The 27,479-nt window shown below is 41.9% G+C and overlaps 1 protein-coding gene across 2 annotated transcripts in view; it reads left to right on the top strand.

The window, feature by feature from the left end:
- The window catches only part of nlgn4xa (neuroligin 4 X-linked a), a 641,760-nt gene that overhangs the window by 569,222 nt on the left and 45,059 nt on the right, over positions 1-27,479 (top strand). For both annotated transcript variants that reach the window (XM_034173560.1, XM_034173555.1), the window contains one exon: positions 16,864-17,653. In XM_034173560.1, the coding sequence (XP_034029451.1) occupies positions 16,864-17,653 (790 nt within the window). The remainder of the gene's footprint in view (positions 1-16,863; positions 17,654-27,479) is intronic.

The following is a 27,479-nucleotide window of genomic DNA, read 5'->3' as shown; positions in this document are numbered from 1 at the left end:
GAATGTATCCTGCGGGCTATGTCCTCGACTCCTGGGGGTCTTGGCGTGTTGCATGCTTGGCTCCTTTCTCCATTGAGGACATCGAGGATTTATTCATTTTTGGTCTCATGGTAGCAGGGCTGGTACTTTTTGGCTTATGTGCTGCCCTGATCTACCGGAAAATTGGCAAGACAACGGCATCAAGAACCACGGTCCCTCGCTTGTCCGTCATGATTAACGAGGTTGGTAAGGTAGTGCATTCTCAGACTGCGTTGACTCTTGAACTCAGACGCAAATTGGATGACATCTTGGAGCTGATGCATGCCTTGCAGTTGAAGCTGAATGTTTCAGAGGCTTGTGAATATTCTTAATTCATAATTGGGAATATTCTTAATTCATAATTGGGATTTGGTTGTTCAAGTGGAACTGTTAAACGTCTTTTTCACTGCTCAACCACAACACTCCAGCCTTATCTAGCCTCAAGGACAAATTGTCCACTGGTTTCCTCCAGAGGAATGTCTTCAGGCTCTGGTGAGATTATTTGGCTCCTTCTTATCTCAACCCACAAAGACAGTAAACTGACAGACTTACACATGGACAAAGACTGAAGCATGCTCCATTTTTCCCTTTACCTCCCTTCCTGCTCCCCCATCACTCACCCGATCCCGGCCACTGCTCACGCCACCCCTTCCCCCTCCAGGGGCTGCGCGGTTTGTAGCTGTGGCAGGTCCCCGTTCCCCCCAAGCTAGCGGAAGCGCGACTCCAGTTGCAGCGGCCTTCACCCACTTTACCTCAATTCGGATGATGGACTGCTTCAAGTTTAGTACACATAAACAATGTCAAATGTATATGTGTTGTCTTTAATTTTGATGTGTGCCATTATTACGGTAAACAAGTGATAAATGTGGATTAATTACTGTATCTTGTCTGAGGTAATTGGAGTGTAAACGTAATTGGCCTTTTTTGGGGATCAGTAAAGTTGTCTGAAGTCCTAGTTTTTGAGATTCATAGCAAAAAAAAAAAAAAAAAAAAGGACCAGCAAATTTAGGATTAGTAAATGGACAAAGGTTTTAGTCATGCTCATGCTCCCAAGAACCATTTTCTTGGGACCCAGGCCAAGACCGTGCAGGAAGTGGACTTCTCCTTGAGAAGAGGACTGAGCCCTCGCAACCACAAGGCAGGAAATTAATTCGAGGCTAACGGCCGCTACAACCAAGGCTAGCGGTGGCTACATCCGAGGCTAACGGCGGCTACATCCGAGGCTGGCGGCGGCTACATCCGAGGCTGGTGGCTGCTACAACCAAGGCTGGCGGTGGCTACATTGGAGGCTAGCGGCGGCTACATCCAAGGCTAATGGCCGCTACAACCGAGGCTGGCGGTGGCTACATCTGAGGCTACCGGCGGCTGCATCCAAGGTTGGCAGCGGCTACATCCGAGGTTGGCGGCAGCTATATCCGAGGTTGGCGGCTGCTACATCCGAAGCTGGTGGCGGCTACATCCGAGGCTAACGGTGGCTACGACCGAAGCTGGCGGCTAACATCGGGGCGGGTCAGTGTGCGGCGACCGGACCTGTGGTGATAGAGACTCTAAGTGAGAATTGTTTCACAATTTATAGTGGCCAGTACTAAATCACAATAGTCAGCATGGCACCACCTATGAAAACGGATAAACTTGAGGAAGACATAGAGGAGATAAAGACCTCATTAATGTTGTGTGGGCCACCAGAAGAGGAGGTACTGCTGGCCCACCACCAGAGGGCGCCCTGCCTGAAGTGCGGGCTTCAGGCACGAGAGGGCGCTGCCGCCATGGACACAGCCGGGGGTGACAGCTGTCGCTCATTACCTCTTGACAGCTGTCACCCATCTACTCAACATCATCTCACTCCATAAAGACCAGACGTCATCTCCACCTCGTTGCCGAGATATCATACTTCATAGGAGGTACTACTCTCAGCCTTTTTTTGAGATTTATAAATCTGTGATTGTGAGTGTTTGCAGGAGAACCGGTTGTTTTGGTGGAGGCTGTGCATGACGGCGCTCCTTTTCCTCTGAGACCACTGCAACGTGTTGAGTGAGAGGTGGAGGTGGCATTCCCACCGTTGTTGTTACTGGGTGTACACACACCCACACTTGACTGTCTTTGTTCTTCGCCAGCAGTACCAGATCCGACAGTCGGGGACGGTGATCACCTGGGAATTCGGGACTTGGCGGCTCCAGTATTCACCAGGTTCTGGGGCGGCGGAAATCGTGTGGTTCCGGCTCTTCTCAGGACAGACGTCTTCTATCCTCGAGCCTGCCCACACGTCACCTCTGTGTATTGACTGTTATGATATTCTGTGATTGTCTGTATGTTCGTTGTGCACATTCACAACATTAAATTGTTATATTTTGGCTCATCTATTGACTGTTCATTTGCGCCCCCTGTTGTGGGTCCGTGTCACTACACTTTCCCAACAATTAAACCGTATATCAAAAGACATGTTAATCTAGACAAGTTGCACCAACTGAAGAACTTCAAACATTGGAACAACAAGTCACAAATTTTTTATATCAAAAAGGTATTGTCATCCATCAAGACACTATATCAGACTGTCATACTATTCCATCCAAAGATAGTAAAAATAAACTATCTACCATTATTATACGATTTACAAGCAGAAAATACAAAAAATGAATTATTAAGACAGGCAAAGAATCTGAAAGGAACAAGTGTCTATATAAATGAGCATCTAACAAAAAAAATGCAGATATTGCTAGGGAAGCAAGACTACTAAAAAACAGAAACACATTGTTGCTACATGGGTCTGGAACTGTAGGGTGTGGATTAGAGTGAAAGAAAGAACAAATGGTAAACAAATCAAAAACATGGATGACCTTACAAAATACAGACCTGAATAGACAATTAAGTATGATGCCATTTGGTAAATTGACCAACAAAAATCAGATCAAACATGGAAATAGATGATAAAATATATGACATAGACACCAACATTGATGAAAGTATATCTGACTTAAAAATAATTGGTTGTGAGTATTATATGGAAGAACTGTTGTGTGGGCCACTGAAGAGGAGGTACTGCTGGCCCACCACCACCAGAGGGCGCCCTGCCTGAAGTGCTGGCTTCAGGCACGAGAGGGCGCTGCCGCCTCACAGGAACAGCCGGGGTGACAGCTGTCGCTCATCAACTATGACAGCTGTCACCAATCACCTGGTCATCACCCACACACACAAAAGCCGGACGACATCTCCACCTCGTCGCCGAGATATCATCTACCGTCACGGTAAACCTCTCAGCCGTTTTTTCTGTGCCGAACGCACATGTCTGTTTCTGAGTTTTTTGCAGGAGTTCCTGTTAACTACTGTCAGCTGGGAGCTGGGTTTGTGGTTAGTGGAGGAGTGACGTCTTCACCCCTCACTCCAAACCGGATAAGTAGTACTTTCAGACTCTGCATAAACTGTGTACTTGAGGTGGCGGTGTCTTTCCCACCCGACTAATACAAAAGAACTTGCTGACTGTTTACTGGGTGTGTTTTCCACACACTCATTACTTTTGTCTTCTGCTTCCTGCCAGCAGTACCAGATCCGACAGTCAGAGACGGTGACCACCTGGCGACTCAGGACTTGGCGGCTCCGGTGTCCTTCAGGTTCGGTGGCAGTGGAAATTGTGTGGGATCCGGTTCTAGTCGGGACGGACGTCTCCTATCCTCGAGCCTACCCACACGTCACTTTGTATATTTTGATTGTGTACCAAATTCTGCATTTGTTTGTATTTTGTTGTGCACATTTCACAACAGTAAAGTGTTGTGTTTTTGACTATTGTCCATTCATTTACGCCCCCTGTTGTGGGTCCATGTCATTACACTTTCCCAACAGGATATCTCGGCCAACGTCATGGATTCCGAGGGGCGTCAACCATCTGTTGAACAGCCAATGGAAGAGCAGGGTGCACAGGCGCCAACAGGAGGCGTGTTAGGTGAGTTGCAGCACATCTTAACCGCCTTCACTGCTCGGATGGACGTAGTGACCGAGCAGAGCAATATACTCAATCGCAGGATGGAGGCTCTCACCGCGGAGGTGGAAGCGCACGCACAGGGCACAGCTGCAGCTTCTCCTCCTGCTGTCCTGGTGCCGAATATAGACATTCCACTGGTCGTTCAGCGAACCCCCCCACCGTCCCCTGAAGCATACATAAGTCCCCCGGAACCGTACGGAGGTTGTGTAGAGACATGCGCAGACTTCTTAATGCAGTGTTCGCTCGTCTTTGCACAGCGTCCCATGATGTACGCATCAGACTCCAGTCGGGTGGCTTATGTAATTCATTTGCTTCGAGGTGAGGCACGCGCCTGGGCTACGGTGCTTTGGGAGCAGAATGCACGGCTCCTAACGGTGTATACTGAGTTTGTAAGGGAGTTCAGAATGGTGTTCGATCACCCACATAGAGGCGAGACCGCTTCAAAGGTGCTGCTGTCTCTGAGACAGGGGCGTCGGAGTGCAGCCGAGTATGCAGTCGACTTCCGCATCGCGGCTGCGAGGTCCGGCTGGAATAACGTTGCACTCCGCGCCGCCTTTGTAAACGGACTGTCTCTGGTCCTAAAGGAGCATCTGGTCGGGGAGTCCGATCAGATTCTCCATCCTTGTGCCTATTTCTCATGCAGGTTGACCCCAGCTGAGCGGAACTATGACGTGGGCAATCGGGAACTCCTCGCGGTGAAGGAGGCTCTTGAGGAGTGGAGACATCTGTTAGAGGGAGCCACGGTACCATTTACGGTTTTCACGGACCACCGGAACCTGGAGTATATCAGGACCGCCAAGCGGCTGAACCCCAGGCAAGCCCGCTGGTCATTGTTCTTCGGGCGTTTTGACTTCTGGATCACCTACCGCCCCGGGACCAAGAACCAAAGATCGGATGCTCTGTCCCGGGTTCACGAAGTCGAAGTCAAAACCGAGCTGTCGGATCCGCCGGAATCCATACTACCTGAGTCCACTATCGTGGCCACCCTCACCTGGGACGTGGAGAAGACCATCCGGGAGGCCCTGGCACAGAACCCGGACCCGGGTAAAGGACCGAAGAACCACCTCTACATCCCACCAGAAGCCAGAGCTGCCGTCCTGGACTTCTGTCATGGTTCCAAACTCTCCTGCCATCTGGGGGTGTGAAGGACCATGGCAGTGGTCCGGCAGCGCTTCTGGTGGGCGTCCATGGAAGCCGACATCCGGGACTATGTCCAGGCCTGCACCACCTGCGCCAGGGGAAAAGCTGATCACCAACGGGCACAGGGACTCCTCCAACTGTTACCTGTGCCCCATCGCCCCTGGTCCCACATCGGCCTGGACTTCGTCACGGGCCTCCCGCCGTCCCGGGACATGACTACCATCCTCACGATAGTGGACCAATTCTCCAAGGCGGCCCACTTTGTGGCCCTCCCGAAGCTCCCTACGGCCCAGGAGACAGCAGACCTCCTGGTCCACCACGTCGTGTGTCTGCATGGGATACCCATGGACATCGTCTCGGATCGAGGTCCCCAGTTCTCCTCTCAAGTATGGAGGAGTTTCTGCCGAGACCTGGGGGCCACCGTGAGCCTCTCGTCCGGGTATCACCCGCAGATCAACGGACAGGCAGAACGGGCCAACCAGAAATTGGAGCAAGCCCTGCACTGTGTGACGTCCGCGCACCTGACGGCCTGGTGTGAACATCTGGCCTGGATCGAGTATGCGCATAACAGCCAGGTGTCCTCTGCCACCGGCCTCTTCCTGTTTGAGGTATGTCTGGGGTACCAGCCCCCATTGTTTCCTGTGGTGGAGGGAGAGGTCGGTGTGCCCTTGGTCCAGGCCCACCTGCGGAGATGCCGTCGGGTGTGGCGCACCGCCCGTTCTGCCTTGTTGAAGGCCCGAACAAGGGCTAAGGCCCATGCAAACCACCGGCATTCCCCGGCCCCTGCATACCAGCCTGGGCACGAGGTGTGGCTTTCTACGAAGGACATCCCCCTCCAAGTGGACTCACCCAAACTAAAGGACAGGTATATCAGTCCATTCAAGATCCTCAAAGTCCTCAGTCCGGCTGCAGTGAAGCTCCAGCTCCCAGCTTCACTGCGGGTCCACCCGGTTTTTCATGTTTCCCGGATCAAGCCACACCACACCTCACCCCTCTGTGCTCCCGGACTGGTGCCGCCTCCTGCCCGGATCATCGACGGGGAGCCGGCTTGCACTGTGCGTCGGCTCCTGGACGTCCGCCGGAAGGGCCGGGGTTTCCAGTACTTGGTGGACTGGGAAGGTTATGGACCGGAAGAAAGCTCCTGGGTGAAGAGGAGCTTCATCCTGGATCCGGCCCTCCTCGCCGATTTCTACCGGCGACACCCGGACAAGCCAGGAGGCGCCCGTTGAGGGGGGTGTCCTGTTGTGTGGGCCGCTGAAGAGGAGGTACTGCTGGCCCACCACCACCAGAGGGCGCCCTGCCTGAAGTGCGGGCTTCAGGCACGAGAGGGCGCTGCCACCTCACAGGAACAGCCAGGGTGACAGCTGTCACTCATCAACTATGACAGCTGTCACCAATCACCTGGTCATCACCCACACACACAAAAGCCGGACGACATCTCCACCTCGTCGCCGAGATTTCACCTACCTTCACGGTAAACCTCTCAGCCGTTTTTTCTGTGCCGAACGCACGTGTCTGTTTCTGAGTTTTTTGCAGGAGTTCCTGTTAACTACTGTCAGCTGGGAGCTGGGTTTGTGGTTAGTGGAGGAGTGACGTCTTCACCCCTCACTCCAAACCGGATAAGTAGTACTTTCAGACTCTGCATAAACTGTGTACTTGAAGTGGAGGTGTCTTTCCCACCCGACTAATACAAAAGAACTTGCTGACTGTTTACTGGGTGTGTTTTCCACACACTCATTACTTCTGTCTTCTGCTTCCTGCCAGCAGTACCAGATCCGACAGTCGGAGACGGTGACCACCTGGGGACTCAGGACTTGGCAGCTCCGGTATCCTTCAGGTTCGGTGGCAGTGGAAATCGTGTGGGATCCGGTTCTACTCGGGACGGACGTCTCCTATCCTCGAGCCTACCCACACGTCACTTTGTATATTTTGATTGTGAACCAAATTCTGCATTTGTCTGTATTTCGTTGTGCACATTTCACAACAGTAAAGTGTTGTATTTTTGACTCATCTATTGTCCGTTCATTTACGCCCCCTGTTGTGGGTCCTTGTCATTACACTTTCCCAACAAGAACAGCTAAATAGTGAAAAAAGTACAGAAGATACCCTGTCACTCATACATATAAACAGCCAAAGCTTGTATTGTAAAATGTCCAAAATAAAAGATTATTTAAATCAGTTTAAAAATAGATTCAGCATTATTGCAATCACAGAATCTTGGCTTAAAGATGACCTCATGGCTGATGTTCAAATGGAGGGATATGAGCTGTATTTTGTAAACAGAAGAGGTAAAAAAGGCGGAGGTATTGCTTTGTACACAAAAACAGATCTGACATGTACAATTGTAGAAGAAATGACAATTATAGATGATGTCATAGAAATTGTAACAGTGGAAATTGTACATGAAACATCTAACAATATTCTAATTAGCTGTGTATACAGAGCACCAGACTCTTGCATCGTGAAATTTACAGATAAAATAATAGAATTATTCCATCAAATCAAAAACAAAACGCTTTTTATGTGTGGAGACTTTAACATTAATATAGAAAGCTCCAGTTGCCAAAGAACAAGTGATTTTGTGAATTCAATGTATAGTTTGGGTTTATTCCCCTTGATAACAAAACCAACCACAATTACATCGCAAAGTGCAACTGTAATTGACAATATATTCACAAATAGAACACATGAAATTATTAAGAATGGGATCTTGATGACAGATCTTAGTGATCAATTACCAGTTTTTTCAATATTTAAATACAAAAATTGGTACAAGAAAAAAAAAACTGTTATACATTTTAAAAGAGATAAGTCAATAAAAGCCTTAGAGGCACTAAATTATGACCTTAAAAATCTAAATTGGGAAGAAGTTTATGTCGGCGACGTTAACGTAGCATATAATTCATTTATGAAAATACTGATGAAATCATATAATAAAAACTGTAAATTAATAAAAAATTAGTAAGAAAAGAGTAAATAAACCATGGCTGACTAAGGGAATAAAAAATGCTTGGGTAAAGAAAAACTATTTATATAGGTGCTTCTTAAAAATGCAAACAAAGGAAACAGAACACAGATACACAAAATATAAAAATAAACTATTGACAATAATTAGGAAACAAAAAAAAAGATTATTATAGTGAACAATTAAATAAGAGTAAAGATAATATAAAGGCAACATGGGAAATTATAAATAGTGTGATTAAAAGTGATGGAGCGAAATCAACTTTTCCAAATTACTTTGTCAAGGAAAATAAAGAGATATATGACATAAAAGAAGTTGCAAATGAGTTTAATGATGATTTTTCAAATGTGGGATCAAGACTGGTGGGAAATAAACTAATAGTAGAAGATAAATTAAATACACTTGTAAATACGGTCAATAGTATTTTCCTTGACAATGTGGAAAAAGATGAAGTAAGAAATATTGTAAAAAACTGTTGTAAGCAAAAGATCAACTGACTATGAAGATTTAGACATGATGACTGTAAAAAGTATAATAGAAACTGTTATTGAACCATTCACTTACATTTGTAATCTTTCTCTATCAACAGGAATTTTCCCAGACGAAATGAAAATTGCCAAGGTAGTCCCATTACATAAAAATGGAGACAAACACAATTTTTCAAATTACAGGCCAGTGTCATTGCTTTCACAGTTTTCTAAAATTATGGACAAAGTTTATATGACAAGGTTGGATAAATTCATTGAGAAACATCATATTTTAAATAATGCTCAATACGGATTCAGAACAAAACATTCGACAGCTATGGCAATTATGGAATTAACAGAGAAAATATCAACAACAATAGATAATAAGTATTATTTTGTAAGTATTTTTATCGACCTGAAAAAAGCTTTTGATGTTATCGACCACTCAAGATTGCTTTACAAATTACAACAATATGGAATTAGAGGTATTGCACATCAGTGGGTAAAAAGCTACTTAGAAAATAGAAAACAGTTTGTTCAGATAAATAACACTAGGTAACACTATTTTTGTTCCTGGCTTCTAAGTGTTATATTTCAATTGCTTATGTCTAAAGTCTATGGAAAAATGACTACATTCAGCACAAACTTTGATTTAATTTTTTTAACGTTCTAGAAAGTTCTAAAAGTTTCTTGAAATTTCTAGATAATTCTGGAAACTTCTAGAAAATTCTGGACAGTTCTAGCAGTTAAAGAATATTCTAGAAGACTACTCAGTAGTAGTGAAGGCGAATCGAGAATATTCTTGAAAACAGACAAATTTCAAAATATCATTGTCCTGATCACAGAAGCAAAGTTTCTGTGGAATAACAGCTATTTTCTATTTATTTAAGGCATAACAGGTTAGGAAAACACACTGTGTACCCAGGAACAAAACAAAATAAAAATTTGTTACATAGTGTAACACTAAATCAGAATTGTGTAACATTATTTATGGAGTACCACAAGGGTCGGTACTTGGACCCAAACTGTTTATTTTGTATATCAATGACTTTGTGAATGTATCTAAAGTACTTGGCAGCATATTATTTGCTGATGATACATTATTTTACTCTGGATCAGATATACAGGAAGTAGTACAAGTGATAAATACAGAGTTGGAAAAAGTTAAACATTGGTTTGATATAAACAGATTGTCACTAAATCTTAATAAGACAAATTTCATATTGTTTAATGACAGAGTGGAAAAAAAAATGATGTATCATTAAAAATAGATGGAATGGACATACAAAGGGTAAAAGAAACAAAATTTCTAGGAGTCATGATTGATGAAGATCTTACATGGAAGTCACACATAAATTACATAAAAGGAAAAATAACAAAAGCCATTGATGTTTTGCATAAAGTAAAATTTTCGTTGAATAGTTATGGTTTATTAACATTGTACAATTCATTGATTGTCCCATATTTAACTTATTGTGTAGAAATCTGGGGATCAACATGTAAAACTTATACACAACCATTATTTATTCTGCAGAAAAGAGCTTTAAAAATGATCAGCAATAGTCCTTTTAGAGATCCATCTAATCCATTATTCATTAAGTATAAGGTACTTAAATTTCATGATTTAGTTGATTTGAAAATATTACAAACAATGCACCAAGCTAATAAAAATACCTTACCAATAAACATTCAACATATGTTTGAAAAAAGAGTAAGTAGTTATAATTTGAAAGGAATAGAAGTCTTTAAAAAACCAAGATTCAGAACCAAAATAAAGGAACGGAGTATTGCAGTGAATGGTGTAAAATTATGGAACACCCTCAACAAAGAAATCAAAGAATCAAGGTCACTTAAATTATTTTAAAAACGTATTAAACTAGATGTATTAAGTAAGTATGAAACTATGAAATAAGTCAGTGGGTTGTGACAAAGTCTAAAATGTAATCTGTTAATAATGTCTAAAATGTTTTAAGTCTAAATGTAACCTGTTAAAAATGTAATCTTTTAAATAATGGCTAAAATTATGAAATAACTCAGTGGTATGTGACAAAGTAAAAAAAAAAATGTAATTTGTTAAATAATGTTGAATAATGATGCTTAAAATTGAAAGATTGGTTTGTAAAAAGGGGCAGAAAATATAAGACTTGTTCTTCTCTCTGCTCCTTTTCATTCAGTGTCTTGTAATGTACTCATTTCTGCTTTTCTTTTAAATGAATGAAATAAATATTTTAAATGGAAAAAAAATGAAAATGACATAGTGAACAGCAAAAAAAAAAAAAAAAAAAAAAACAAGAAAAAAAAGTGGTATTTACTTAAATGTATTACATTCTAAAAATGCCTCTGTGCAACATAGATTGACATCTGACTGTGGAAAAGGTGTCTTTGATTGCTACTCTTCCAGTCATAATTAATGTTATGTTGTCATAATCAACAGAACCCAAAAAATATCATCTTGTCATTACACCAATTGCATGACACGAAATGACAGAAGTCATAAACGTTTACGATGTTTACATAAAGTTTATGACACATTCATAACAGTGTCACGTAACAGTTATGACAGTGTCATATCAGTATTATGACGATACCTTCAAGTAAAGTGTTACCAAATGTTTTCTTGGTCTACAACCTTCCAGTCCATTCCTGCCCAGGGCTCTAGTGATTGTCTTCTACATTTTCCGACTTGGCTAAGTCATTCACTAGTGTCTTGGCAGCTGTTCTGGGGTCTGAATGAAATAAAGATGTCCAATGCTTTACATAATATTGCAAAGTAAAATTCTTATATTCAATTGCAATGTGAACAGTATGAGAAATCATTAAATGATTAAATAAATAAATAATACAGCAAAGATTATCCAAGATTAGAATTTTAAATTCTTTTTCAAAAAACATTAGAATGTCTACATTGTCTGGTGAGAGAGGAACAATAATAACTTTATTTCTAACTGTTTTCAACTAAATATCCTACCCACTGGTCCAACAGAGCATTAAAAAAAGAAAATTGAGAATATTCTTTTTTTTTTTCTTGAGCTCTGGGGCCTCATGTACAAAGGCTGCATACACACAAAAATGTGGCATATGTCTGTCTCCATGCTAACGTTCAAATGTATCAAAACTGAAATGACCGTGGAAATGTGCAGTGGGCTATGCAAAAATCCTGGCTGGAGTATGCACATTTCTAAAGCTATTGTTCCACTGCTGACACAAGGTGATGCTGGTAACCATTAATAGTGTGAAAACATGAAGTCATCAGAGTGATGTGCACACCAGAGACACAATTATGAACAATTGACACACCCACATGTTTGCAATTATATGGGTGATATAAATTTTATATCCACATGTGCATGCTTTTATATTATAAAAGCATGCGCAAAGTAATGAGGAAAATGTCATTCACAATGGCTGCATTAGTGTTGTCAGAGGACCTTGGAAATTGTGCAAACCAAGGTGAGCGTATATTCAGGGAACGTGAGGACTTACTTGCAAATATCAATAATTGGCTCATAAGCCAATTCTGATTACCAAGACCAGTGTTACTGGAGTTGTGTGCAAAACTGTGGCCGGTCCAGAGCACAATACAATGAGGAGCCAGGAGTTGCCTGTGCCCACACAGATGCTGACCGTGCTGGGCTTCCTGGTAACAGGGGCATTCCAGTGGGATCTGGCCGATCAGTCAGTAGTGTGCCAGTCAGCGTTGACCTGAGCCATGCTAGCTGTGTGGAATGCAGTCATCCAAGGTCATCCAGGTACATCACATTCCAACATTAAAGTGAAACTGACAGCGAGAGCTGGATTCCCTAAAGTATTCAGAGCTATTAACTGCACACATATTGCTATAAAGGCACCATCACATGATGAATTTGTTTTTGTCAATAAGAAACATTTTCATTCCATCAGTGTTCAAATCATATGTGATGCACAAATGCATTGGATTGGTTTGGGAATAGGCAGGCTGGCATGGTGCGCAACGGGTGGCTGGCTGGTGTCTGTATAGGTTGTTTGTGTAAATTTTCTGAATGAAAACCAGCACGGACATATTTTGACTTGCACATTCAAATATGTTGTTGTTGTTATTATTATAAATGTGTTTTCTTTGGTAACATTATATATTAACTGCACGCTATAAAGCATCAGAAAAGCATTTATAAAATGTACATTTACAAAGCATTCTTTTTTATTAGCTACTCATTGGTAAGAACATAAATAGATGGCTTAATAATTATTCATAACAAATTATGTAATGTTTTTATAAAACATTTATAAATGATTTTATTTAATTCTCTGTAAACCATTTAAGAAAAGTTGATCATTAATAGTTCATAATTTACAAATGTAAAATCAGACACTATTCATTAGTGCTAAAAATATGTTACAAATATTTTTATTGTCTTTGCATTTTTTCCCTCACAAATTATTAAGCCTTTACTAAGCATTAATAAACTATTAATGATGCTCAATGTATCAGTGTTAACATTTGTAAAGATTGCATTAACTATTTTTCCTTAATCCTCAATACTTTATGTATCATTTGTTAATAATGTACAAAGCTTAAGTCTCTTTCCCCATCACTATAAGTATGCAGTTTTAAAGACTTTATCTAACATTTGTAAAGATTGCATTAACTATTTTTCCTTAATCCTCAATACTTTATGCATCATTTGTTAATAATGTACAAAGCTTAAGTCTCTTTCCCCATCACTATAAGTATGCAGTTTTAAAGACTTTATCTATGTACAAATTCTTCTTTCAATGTATGAATAAGCCTTAACTGAGCATTGATTAAGCATTTGTAATATCCTTGTTGTGATTAAATTTGTTTTATAACTCATTTATATATGCTTAATATATTTTAATCACAGTCTCAAAAAGTTGACCAATTCACTTTTATATGTCCATTTACAAACGCTTATCAATGCGTTATTAAACTTAAAAATACTATTATAAAGCATTTACAAGCTGTTAGTAAAGTATTTGGTGTGAGCTTAACTAAAGTGATTGTTAAATTTGCATTTTTAACTAATTTGTAGATGTTAATTCTAATTCCAATGAAGTTGGAATGTTGCATAAAATGTAAATAAAAACAGAATGCAATGATTTACAAATCCTTTTCAACCTATATTCAGTTGAATACACCACAAAGACAAGATATTTAATGTTCAAACAGATAAACTTTATTGTTTTTGTGCAAATATTTGCTCATTTTGAAATGGATGCCTGCAACACATTTCAAAAAAGCTGGGACAGTGGTATGTTTACCATTGTGTTACATCACCTTTCCTTCTAACAACACTCGATAAGTGTTTGGGAACTGAGGACACTAATTGTGAGTGTCATGATTGGGTATAAAAGGAGCATCCCCAAAAGTCTCAGCCATCCACAAGCAAAGATAGGGTGTGGATCACCACTTTGTGAACAAATTGCGTGAAAAAATAGTCCAACAGTTTAAGAACAATGTTTCTCAATGTTCAGTTGCAAGGAATTTAGGGATTCCATCATCTACAGTCCATAATATAATCAGAAGATTCAGAGAATCTGGAGAACTTACTACACGTAAGCGGCAAGGCCGAAAACCAACATTGAATGCCTGTGACCTTCGATCCCTCAGGCGGCACTGCATTAAAAATCGATGTCATTGTGAAAAGGATCTTACTGTGTGGGCTCAGTAACACTTCAGAAAACCATTGTCAGTTAACACAGTTCATCGCTACGTCTACAAGTGCAAGTTAAAACTCTACCATGCAAAGCAAAAGTCATACATCAACAACATCCAGAAATGCCACTGCCTTCTCTGGGCCCGAGCTCATTTGAAATGGACAGATGCACAGTGGAAAAAATGTGCTGTTCTGATGAGTCCACATTTCAAATTGTTTTTGGAAATCATGGACATTGTGTCCTCCGGTCAAAAGAGGAAAAAGACCATCCAGATTGTTACCAGCGCAAAGTTCAAAAGCCAGCATCTGTGATGGTATGGGGGTGTGTTAGTGCCCATGGCATGGGCAACTTACCTGTCGCCCCTTGGAAATGTGTGGCGAATTATGAGGCGCAAAATACGACAACGTAGACCCCAGATTTTTGAACAACTGAAGTCGTACATCAAGCAAGAATGGGAAAGAATTCCACCTACAAAGCTTCAACAATTAGTGTCCTCAGTTCCCAAAAGCTTATTGAGTGTTGTTAGAAGGAAAGGTGATGTAACACAGTGGTAAATATACCACTGTCCCAGCTTTTTTGAAACATGTTGCGGGCATCCATTTCAAAATGAGCAAATATTTGCACAAAAAAACAATAACATTTATCATTCTGAACATTAAATATTTTGTCTTTGTGGTGTACAGTGGTCCCTCGTTTATCGTGGGAGTTATGTTCGAAAAATAACCCGTGATAAGCGAAATCTGCGAAGTAGTCAGCGCTATTTTTTGCAATTATTACAGATGTTTTAAGGCTGTAAAACCCCTCACTACACACTTTATACACTTTTCTCAAACAGGCATTAACATTTTCTCACTTTTCTCTCCTGTGTAAACACTCTCTTTTTCTTCTGGATGAGAAGATTATAAACAGACACACGCAGAACTCTCCCTTTGCTCACTACCTCCGGAGGTACAGATGCGGGACCCACAAAGAATCCAAGTCCTCTCTCGGTGGCCACGGACCTCTGCAGCTGTGGTCAACATCCGCATCAAAACAGTAAGCGTAGTCTCTGGACCTGTTGCCAGATTTGGCGCAATTCCGCACAGCAGACAGGAGGGCAGTGTGAGTGGCCCGCGAAACTGCGAGGCCGCGAAAGGTGAACCACGTTATATCGAGGGACCACTGTATTCAATTGATATAGGTTGAAGAGGACTTGAAAATCATTGTATTCTGTTTTTATTTACATTTTACCCAATGTCCCAACTTCACTGGAATTGGGGTTGTACATATACTCAGAGTCACCAACAGTTGACCAATTCACTTTTAGATGTCCATTTATCAATGCTTATCAATACGTTGGTAAACTTAAAAAATACTATTACAAAGCCTTGATAAGCTGTTAGTAAAGTATTTGGTGTGAGCTTAACTAAAGTGGTGGTTAAATTTGCATTTTTAACTAATTTTTAGATGCTAATTACATATTATACTCTGAGTCACCAACAGTTGACCAATTCACTTTTATATATCCATTTATAAATGCTTATCAATGCATCAGTAAACTTAAAAATACTATTATAAAGCCTTTACAAGCTGTTAGTAAAGTATTTGGTGTGAGCTTAACTAAAGTGATGGACATATTTGCGTTATAACTGCATTTGTGTCATGCAGAGTCACCAACAGTTGACTAATTCACTTTTATATATCCATTCATAAATACTTATCAACACATATTTTGTTTTGAGGAATTGGTACGGTGATATTAGACAAAGAGTGCGGGTTCATTCGTCGCAAAATGTTAAAGTGATGTTCGGTTAGGAGGTGGTGTCGATTTGTGAGTAACTCCACCACCATTAATTCCTAACGTGAGTTCAGAAAGGGTTGCCATTAGCCGCTAAGCGATAGCGGCTAATCAGCTAACTGGTCTTAAAAAACGATCAAGGTTTTACATCTGATGATATAAATTCACATCGATCATGTAATGATTCAGAAACCAAACATCCCGAATATATTTGTGGTCATAAAACATGGAATGGAAAGAGATTATCAATTGTTAAACTGTATTTAAAGCTGATATTTTTAAAATGTGAATTAGTTATGACAATTTGTTTCAACCAAGCCATTGTGCCCTGTGCTGCAAGTATAATTTTTTGGAAAATACCAGTATTAGATTGTGACTTGGTATCCAGTGCAGTGTCACACCCAAGTCATCACATCTTGAAGCAAATGGTTCATTGTGATCGAACATCAATATGTGACTAGTCGGGTAGCCCCATTGCGTCAATGTGGAATGTGTAGGGAAACTCTAACCATAAGCTTAACCATGACCATAACCATTGACAAAACATAGATGAATGTTCTCTAGTAACACAGAAGTGAAGAGGAAAGTTCCATGCACTGTCAGAGAGAAATGATGCAGCTGTCAAAAAGTCACCTCCCCACCCATCACTAAATGACATAATGGGGTACTCAACTAATTGCACAGTTACAGAAAGGGGTACTGACCACGTGTGAAAATGTGAGAAGTTCAAAATGAGAATGTGTTGCGGTGTCAGAAACTAAATATTAAATGAATTGGATTGGGATCAGAGCAAAAACGTTTTCACCTACAGTAACATACATTTCTTTACTGTTTGCATGTGTTTCATTATTTTCATCTCTAATTTCAGATCTTTTCCAGAAAGCCATCATCCAGAGTGGTACGGCACTGTCCAGCTGGGCGGTCAACTACCAGCCTGCCAAGTACACACGGGCTCTGGCTGAGAAGGTGGGATGTAACATGCTCGACACCATTGACCTGGTGGAGTGCCTCCAGAATAAGAACTACAAGGAGCTGATCGAGCAGTCTATCTCACCTGCAAAATATCACATTGCCTTCGGCCCTGTCATCGACGGCGATGTCATCCCAGATGATCCTCAGATACTAATGGAACAAGGCGAGTTTCTCAATTATGACATCATGCTAGGAGTCAATCAGGGTGAGGGGTTCAAGTTTGTGGATGGAATTGTGGACAGTGAGGATGGCGTGTCTGCCAATGATTTTGACTTTGCTGTGTCTGACTTTGTGGACCACCTGTATGGCTACCCAGAAGGCAAGGACACTCTGCGTGAGACCATCAAATTCATGTACACAGACTGGGCTGACAAGGAAAATCCAGAAACCAGGCGTAAGACATTGGTAGCTCTGTTCACTGACCACCAGTGGGTGGCACCAGCAGTGGCCACTGCTGACCTCCATGCCCAGTATGGTTCACCCACATACTTCTACGCTTTCTACCACCACTGTCAGAGTGACATGAAACCTAGCTGGGCTGACTCAGCCCATGGCGATGAAGTACCTTATGTCTTTGGCATCCCCATGATTGGTCCCACGGACCTCTTCAACTGTAACTTCTCCAAAAATGATGTTATGCTCAGTGCTGTTGTCATGACCTACTGGACCAACTTTGCTAAAACAGGGTGAGTGCTTGAATTCTTTCTTTAACTTTTCCAACAATTTCATCCGTTGCATACCCACAGTTGTCAGTCAGCATTAATGTTTTCACCAATTCATAATCCTTAGTACTCCTTAACTGATGAATGTGGCCAGTGTTTTAAAGCTGTATAATTATATAATTTGTTTCAGCACTGCTCTTTTATAGAAACAGTTCTGGCAGCACAGGGGCTTAGTGGTTAGCACTGTTGCCTCACAGCAAGAACGTCATGAGTTCATTTCCCACCGGTGGCCTTTCTGTGTGGAGTTTGTATGTTCTCACTGTGTATGCGTGGGTTCTCTCTGGGTGCTCCGGCTTCCTTCCACATCCAAAGACATGCAAGTTAGGTGGATTGGAAACTTTAAATTGTCTGTAGGTGTGCGTACTGGTGTGAATGTGTTTGTTTGTCTATATGTGGCCCTGCGACAGACTGGCATCCTGTCCAGGGTTTACCCTGCCTCAAGCCCTGTGACTGCTGGGATAGGTTCCAGCCCTCTCGTGAACTTTAATTGGAGTAAGCGGTTGAGGATGAGTGAGTGAGTTGTGACATTTTTTCCTCTGTTGATGAAGACAGCAAGTTGAATACCTAAAGGCACTGATAACAGGATTCATAATGACAATGATGCTCATAGGGTAAAAGGGTATTGTTCTGAGGCTTCATTACTGTGAACATCCATAACATCACAAAATCATCTGTTTCTGTTTCAAAATGATTCTCTCATATATTTTTTTTAAAAAGCTCGATTGCACAGGACACCTAGTGGAAGTCACCCTGTCCCCAAATGCCAGCGGTCTGAGTTGGACTGAGTGTGCTCCCTGTCAGATAGACTGGAGGTGGCTGCAAATAATCACAATGTCGTTTTAATAGTTCCAGATTTGCCCACACTTTAGAATAAAGTGTAGTCAACCTGCCCCCGTCACAAACCAAAAATATATGAATGATGTAAGGAATAGCTCTGACATCATTTGAACCTGCAACACAACACAATCAACACAAGTCATCCACCCGCCACAAATCATCCACCCAATTTAAACCATTTTTCACCATCGTTTCAATAGTGGATGTAGTTATTCTGTGTGTATATATATATATATATATATATATATATATATATATATATATATATATATATATATATATATATATATATATATACGCAAATGTTTATTCACATTGAATATACTTACTTTTAAACCAGTTGGACGTATTTTCACCATAACTGCTTTTTAAATGTCTATTCAAAGTTAATATTGTCACCTTCCTAAAATAATGGCCTAAGTCATGTGTTGGAAAACATGTCTTAGGCCATTATTTTAGGAAGGTCATCATATGTTCCCTTTAGGAAATATTCTTTTTTTTTTTAAATAGCAACACAAATTTAAACATTGTTCTGGGTGTTGACATTCAACTGCAACGCCATCAAATATCACATACAGCCATAATAGTTTATAAAAGACAAAAAAAATGATATAATGAATTTATTTAAGCAAAAATTTAAATACAACATGAATAATGTCTTTGAATTATATATATATATACGAGGTCTGTTAGAAAAGTATCGGACCTTTTTATTTTTTTCAAAAACCATATGGATTTGAATCACATGTGATTGCATCAGCCAAGCTTAAACCTTCGTGCGCATGCGTGAGTTTTTTCATGCCTGTCGGTTGCGTCATTCGCCTGTGAGCAGGCTTTGTGTGAGCAGTGGTCCACCTCTCTCGTCTGATTTTTATTGCGAATAAATGTCTGAACAATTTGGAGCTTTGCTGCATCAATTCTTTCCAGAAACTGTGAGAGACCTCCAGGTGGACACCATTCGGAAAATTCAGATGGCTTTCAGGGACGATTTTATGGGGATTACACAGATTAAGGAGTGCTCCAGCTGGTTTAAAGACCGCCCACAGCTGCTGAGAGCGCGCTGCGCTCCGAGCGCCGATCGACAGGCCGAATCAACCACATCATTTCCAGCGTGAAGGCTTTGTTGATCCGGGACGTTGTCTGACTTACACAAAAATGGCAGGAGACGTGGACATCAGTACTTTTTCGGCACATTCCACTGTTACAGGAGTTTTTTTCATGGAAAGAGAAGTGGAGGGATGTGCCACGGAGCCGTTCATGGCGCGGCACAAAACCACCTCTGTGTTGGTCTCACAGGACGGCTTTGAGATGGCTTTCGGTGGTTTTTCAGTCATGTGACTATCCGAGAAATTGTGGATGAGCCTGGACATGCCAGAACATGTCCTGTGAGGCTTCATCACGGCGTTGCTTTGCGCCATGCGGCACCGCCGCGACGCACGGAATTCCTCCGCTCCTCTTTCCATGACAAAAACTCCTGTAACAGTGGAATGTGCCGTTCATTTCCAAACTGGACGCTGTGTTTTATCTGGGACGTCGTCTGACTAGCACAGGAATTGCAGAAGACGTGGACATCAGCACTTTTTTGGCAGATTGAGACAGACGTGCGGAGGAATTCCGCTGATGTCCACATCTCCTTCCTTTTTGTGTAAGTCAGACGATGTCCCGGATCAACAAAGCCTTCACGTTGGAAATGATCTGGTTTATTCAGCCTGTCGATCGGCGCTTGGAGCGCGGCATGCTTTCAGCAGCTGTGGGCGGTCTTTAAACCGTCTGGAGCACTCCTTAATCTGTGTAATCCCCATAAAATCGTCCCTGAAAGCCATCTGAATTTTCCGAATTACAAATAAATAAACCAGCCAACTAGTGATGAGCAGAGGCTCATTTTCCCATAATGCCTTTTGGCATATATGTGTGTGTGTGTGTGTGTGTGTGTTGATGCTCAAACCTTCAGAAATAGTGCATTACTTTAAAACTAAAATGCATGTGCGATATTTTTCACTTTGTAAAAACTGTCCAGAATTAGTTTGGTTTATAAATCAAACTATGTCAAAATTGCCTTGCTGTATGTTGAACGTTTTTGTAGCAGCCTTGCAGCCAGGCCCCTTCTGCTGGGGTGTTTTTTTTTGTAACCACTCACTCCACCAGGTGATTTCACTGATTAACATCAGTTTGAGGACAGTGAATTAGTTAATCAGTCAAATCATCCGGTAGACTGGGTGGTTGCAAAGAAAACCTGCACCCTCTTGGCCCTTTCTGGAATCAGTTTGAGAGCTCTGCTTTAGGGCCCTTTCACACATAACAAGAGTTAGGTAGAATGACACACGAAGGAGGATTCGAATGGCAGTCATGGAAAATCAAAGCCACCCTTGAATGCTTCTTACAACAGTCGCCACATCCATTCAGACACAACACATGCACTCTTCATTTTCATGCCACTCGTGCAGGAAACCCATTCGAAGGGCAGGCAAGATGAGGTCTCACTGCCATCTGATCATGTTCACAGCATTCGCACGTCATGCCATATGCAGGTCGGACATATCGTGCCGTGGCCAAGGAGCTGCATGAAATCATCAGCCATGTTGAACCATGGCTGAATATGTCGGCGAATGTCATTTGGCCGCTGGTGTGTGTTGAATAGCCATTCGACAAACTCTCGTCCGGAGTTGGCCAGAATCCAGGTGCCACCCATGAACATCCAACACCACTCACAGGGCACTTAGAAAAGGTGGGGCCAGTCGCACTGCCAGCACAAAAATAGAGAGCAGGCAACCACTTTTGAGCTGGCTGTCCGAATGGCCCCACATTTTCTAAGTGCCCTATGAATGTGTTCCCAAGCAACACATATGGTGTATGAGTGTGCTGCTCCCCTCCCCCACTACAAATGGCATGCGAGTGTGCAGTGTACCCCCTGCAACACAAATGGCATGTAAGTGTGTCGCCCCTGCCACACCATGATCCAACATTGTCAGGTGTGGCTGAGGTGGCCGGACTGCAAACGCTGTCCAGCACAGTGGGCATCTGGATGGCTGTCATGTTCATGCTGGAACAGCTGACAGCTGTGGACTCGCAACTCACGGCTGGAGAACACATATCATGCTATGAAAAACATCAGCTGTCCACAGTCCATGCAATGCACATGTGTGGGTGGGCTCTCATGCCCTCATGACATTCTGATAATTACGTACAGACAAAATAACAAGAGAACCAGCCAGCTATGTCTCGGTGTGCATGGCATGGTGTGAATTTTGGTATCAGTCAGCTGGCCAGGATAATGTCACTTCCACCATGTAAATTGTAGTTCACATGACAGACAGAAAGAGTGGAAAATAAATAAAAACGTACATACGATAAGGGGAAAGAAGTGAGCTCATTCATGATCGCTTTGCTCATAGCACAGTGGACACAGTGGGTGTGTTAGCGGTCCACTGGCCAGCAACTCATTGTCACCTGGATCCAGATCCGGATTCTGGATCAAGTTTCACTTTATATAGGCTTTGAAGGATTATGTCAAAACTACTTCACGGATTCTCACCAAATTTTCACCACAGATACATATTAGGCCATGGAATACGCCATTAAATTTTGCAGGTGATCCAAATCAGAATTCTAGATCAAGATTTCACTTTATACAGTGGTCCCTCATTTATCGCAAGAGTTACATTCTAAAAATAACCCGCAATAGGCGAAATCTGCGAAGTAGTCAGCGTTATTTTTTACAATTATTTTAGATGTTTTAAGGCTGTAAAACAGCATCTCAAACAGGCATTAACATTTTCTCACTTTTCTCTCCTGTGTAAACACTCTCAAAGTTCAAACCTTAGTAGAAAAATAAGTCCAGTATTATAGAATGAAACCAAAGACCAAAACCTGTTTTCAGGCCCAAACATTTGTTTGAGAAATAAAAATAGAACATTTTCCTATACATAATTATGATGGCTTTTAGAATTAACAAATTTAATTTTAACGATCAACCTACGAGGTTGGATACATAAGAAATTATTAATAGTGACTCACCAGCATTTCACAGTTCCTCTGACCGTGCCTCTTCGTCCTGGCGCCGCTCCGCTGTAGCGTCTTTTTCCACTGAGTGACACCTTGGTGCAGGTGTCTTTTTCCAAGTGAAGAACACAGTTATGGGTAGTTGTTGGCACTCTTTTTTCTTCTGGGTAAGAAGATTATAACAGGCACATGCAGACACAATGCGCGTGCTCTCCCTTCCCTCACTGCCTCCTGTGTTACCGTTGAGGGACGGATGCAGGACCTACAAAGAATCCAAGTCATTAAAAAGATACAAACCTCTCTCAGTGGCCACGGAGCTCTGCTGCTGTGGTTACCGAGACCATGCAGTGCTGCGGATTTTTCCACAAGAAGTCTATCTTTGCGGGCTGCTGGAGCGCTCTGCATCAAAACAAAAACATCAAAACTTATAAAAAAAGTACCCATAACTTATAGACGTATGACAGCATTTTTAATGCAGTTGGCATATGTTGGCTAAATTGTCAAGTTGTGAAAGGGCCTTAGAGTGAAACTTGATCCAGGTTGCGGATCACCTCCAAAATTTAATGGCGTCTTCCATGGCCGAATGTGTATCTATGGTGCAAATTTGGTGAGAATCCATGAAATAGTTTTAATATAATCCTGCTAAGAGTAATCCTTCAAAGTCTATATAAAGGTCAACTTGATCCAGAATCCGGATCACCTCCAAAATTTAATGGAGCCTTCCTTGGCCTAATATTGGTGAAAATTTCATCAAAATACGTGCAGTAGTTTTGATGTAATCTTGCTAACAGACAGACAGATAAATAAATAAACAAATGCCAATGACTTTATTACGTCCTTGGTGGACATAATTAATTAAATGCAGCATCTGTACAGTCTCCTAAAGCCAAAACAATGGACACCAGATAAATATTTGATCATTACATGAATCGGGAAAAAAGAAAAAAGAAAATAATTGGATGGCATTAATAATTAGGTCATCTTATGAGGAGCAGAGTTTTGTGAGAAATTTCAAGTTATCGTGCTATGTGGAAATTCAGCACAGAGTAGATTTAGCAGCAAACCAACAATCCATGTACTGTATTATTAAACAATTTGTTGATAGTATTATGACTCATAGAAATTAACCCAAAGATGCAGACAACAGGGCCACACAGCAACGTGAAAGAACAAAAGGACTTTATTTTACCAGATAATGCAGTGCAGTCGAGGGACGACTCCATCCAGTCAGTTGATGGGAGGCAATATGTCTGAGGCAGGAGGATCTTGAGGGACCACAGTGACAGCAAGGTGATACACATGCCAGGTAACAACAAGAGTACAGGGTGTGGTGAAGAAATATCCCAACAATCCCTAAACAGCATGAACATCTTACATACAGACTAGACCAGGAGATGAGTGACAGGTGGTGTGATTACAATGGGAAACAATTGTGAGGGAACACATGTGATAAGGACACATCTACAAACACACAGACAACAGGCAAGTGCAAACAGAGCCCACAACTAAACAAGAGTGGCTACGTTTGCATGCCGTTAATATTTGGGATAAGGTCTATATTCCGGTTTCTGAATCATTAGGAATAATCCATTTACATGCTTAAGCAGAGAGAGTTACTCCTGTATACATGGTCATTGGTATCATTTGGAATATCCCTATCTAAACAGCGACGCACGTCTTCCACCGGTACTTGATTTAGTCTGGTGTTCGTGCAAATCCTGCTTTGCGTAACTTTTCGGCCACCTTCTTGTAAATGTCGCTATCTCGGTACTTTCTACTGTCAATAAAAGACATTATATTCATGTCTTTCACGATACTAATGAAGTACAGTGGTCCCTCGTTTATCGCGGGAGTTACGTTGTAAAAATAACCCGCAATAGGCAAAATCCACGAAGTAGTCAGCGTTAGTTTTTATAATTATTATAGATGTTTTAAGGCTGTAAAACCCTCACTACAAACTTTATACACTTTTCTCAAACAGGTGTTAACATTTTCTCACTTTTCTCTCCTGTGTAAACACTCAATTTTTCCTTCTGGGCGAGAAGATTATAAACAGACACATGTAGAACACAATGTGCATGCTCTCCCTTCGCTCACTGCCTCCGGGGGTATGGATGCGGGACCCGCAAAGAATCCAAGTCATGGCCATGGAGCTCTGTGGCTGCAGTATACAGAGACCCTGCAGCGCTGTGGATTTTTGTGAAATCTATCCTTGCAGGCTGGAGGAGTGCTCCGCATCAAAACAGTGAGTGTAGTCTCTGGACCTGTTGCCAGAGTTGGCGCAGGTCCGCACAGCAGAGAGGGGGGTGGTGTGAGTGTCCCACTGCGGCATTTACAGAGCCCACAGACTCAGTAAGCGCATCGGAGGCAGTGAGAGCAATCGCAGTGATGCCGACTGGTGCCACGACCGGCCCGCCTGATAAGGACACAGAACACAATGCGCTGTTTACATCTGCTTCTGTGGTGTCCGGTGGGTTGTGCGCACCACATTCAAGTAGTTGCCGTACTCAAAAGACCAAGATTCCTTGCGGATAGGACATGCGCAGAACACAAAATAATGTTCCTTTCTATGGAGATATCCTGATGCGTGTTTATATGACCTGATATTGGGGATAGAAAAGGAGTAACCCAGGGGTCTTATTCGGGTTTTTTAAAAAACGGAATATGAGCATATTCTGGTTTTTGCGGGTGTTTACACAGCCGTGCGCAACCGGGTTATTGCTAATATTCCGGTTATGAAAGGGTTATTGGCTGCATGTAAACGTAGTCAGTGAATGTCAACAGACAAACATTAACTGCAACATAAACCGGTGAAGTGTGATTGTCAAACGGGATTGCCAAACATATTTTAAGTTTTGTGAGAAGGAATGACAACACTGCAACATGGTAAATGCTTTAGCATCACACCTCTTTTAGAATGTGCTGCAGGCCTTAAATGCAACACATTCTAAAAGAGGCATCATGATGTTGCTGGACAGAGGGGTTTAGCGATGACAATAGCTTTGCAGGCAAAGGAAGGTCCAAGTCTTTATGACCCTGATGCTGCCTATCTTGCTGTATGGTTGTGAAATTTGGACACTAACCAGTGACCAAAGGTGACAAATGGAAGTCTTTGGTAGGTGTCTTCAAAGGATCCGTGGGGACCACTGGAATGACTTTGTATCAAATGAGTGGTTACTAAGAGAGACTAGGATAAGGAATATCTCTTACACTGTGAGGGAGCTTCAGCTACCACCTTTTGGACACATGGCATGATCCAGCATGCAGGTGCCTGAGTGTTAAGGACCCTGGTAGTTGGAGAAGACCACGGGATTAAAAAGTGTTTCCCATTAAACCCAGCATGATGTATTTATTGCAATGTACAGGTGGTTGTATATTCCAGAAGCACACAAGTAAAATAATACATTCTTTTGGGACTTTGGGGAGGTAAATAGTCTCCCTTTCTAATGCATGTATGCTCTAAGTGCTTTATAGTGGTGCTTCAAATGATGAAGTCTACCACACTAGTTAGACTAGGGTGATAATGAGCAGCCATCAATTTCAGGGATCTATAGTTACATTTGTAACTGACTTTTTGAGTGCCAGACTGGACTTTTCAGATTCCCCTGATAAGCATTCACCAAACATGATACATAATCAGTTCTGCATATGTGTGGTTTTCCTGTCTCTATGCTTACCATAATTGTAAAAAATTGTAGTACTACATAATTAAAATTAAAGTGATAATTTAAAGTGACCCCAAGCCTTGAGACAAGAAAAAAGCTCTGTTGTAAATTAGTGTTTTAATGATTAACATATGAGTCAGAAATCAAACGTAGGTTAATAAAAAATCAAATCTTCTGTGCTGCAGCAGTGGTGGATTTGATATGAGGATTTGCACGGTGTTTAGGTTTGGATCACATGCACCATGAGACTGGTATCAGGCTGTTTGCAGTCCAGTCACACTGAAAATACACTCAAAGATGAATGCAGTGCTCTCCAAAAGTATTGAAACACTTGGTATTTTATTTTGTTTATTCCATTTTAAATACAAAAAAAATACAAAAATAAACATTTCTAAAACTGTCTTCCTTCAACTCAAACTGAAAGCAAATCTCTACAAATTGATATAAATTAATTACAAATATAAAAGCCAAGATGATGGTATGCATAATACCCCCATCACATATACGCCAACTGTGGCCGAATGGTGTCAGAATGACACATCCGGCCACAATCAGGAAGTACTGAAATGCGGTCTGAAGACCAATGGACGGCAGTCTCTGAGCAGTCTACATATTTGGCCCCCTTCGCTCAGCTGTCTCGAGTGTGTTGCACATGTTCAAAACATTCTTGGCGCCATCAAGATGGGACGCATATCTGACGGTGGTTTATGTACAGTTTCTGCATCATCTGATTTCACTCTACATATTCCAACAGCATCATAACAGCATTTGAATCGATCTGACCGCGGTTGATTGAGCTCTGAGATGAATCGGTCGAGGCAAAGCCTGCTGGCCATGTATGTCCATGACCACTGGACCCCGGCCAGGGAGAGCAAAGGAAATGTTGATATCTCATATGTGGCACACATACAACATGTGTAGTGGGTGTGAACAATCAAACCGAAAATATAGTGTGCTCTCCGTGGTCTCATGTGCAGTAATGTGTCCTTGCACACGTCAGAGCTGAACACATGTCACCGCTGTAATATACACATTATTACTTAATCACCATCTAAACTCTCTAGGAGGTATGCAGTGGAACTGTATCACCAGGCCATGACAACATTATGTAACATGAAACTCACCTCCAGCATGAAACCAGGATCATTTCACAGTGCAGGGTGCACAGGATCCAGAAACCACAGCCTGTGGTGAAAAGCCTCTCACCCGGCTGCTGTGTGCTCCAAACAACCATGCCAAAAATAAATCCCATATGATAATCCAACCAACATAATGGTGTGCAGAGTTGT

Source organism: Thalassophryne amazonica, chromosome 1 (genome assembly GCF_902500255.1).
Source record: "Thalassophryne amazonica chromosome 1, fThaAma1.1, whole genome shotgun sequence".
Lineage (NCBI taxonomy): Eukaryota > Metazoa > Chordata > Actinopteri > Batrachoidiformes > Batrachoididae > Thalassophryne > Thalassophryne amazonica.
Note: the sequence above shows the minus strand (reverse complement) of the source record. Positions and strands in the feature narration are given on the sequence as shown.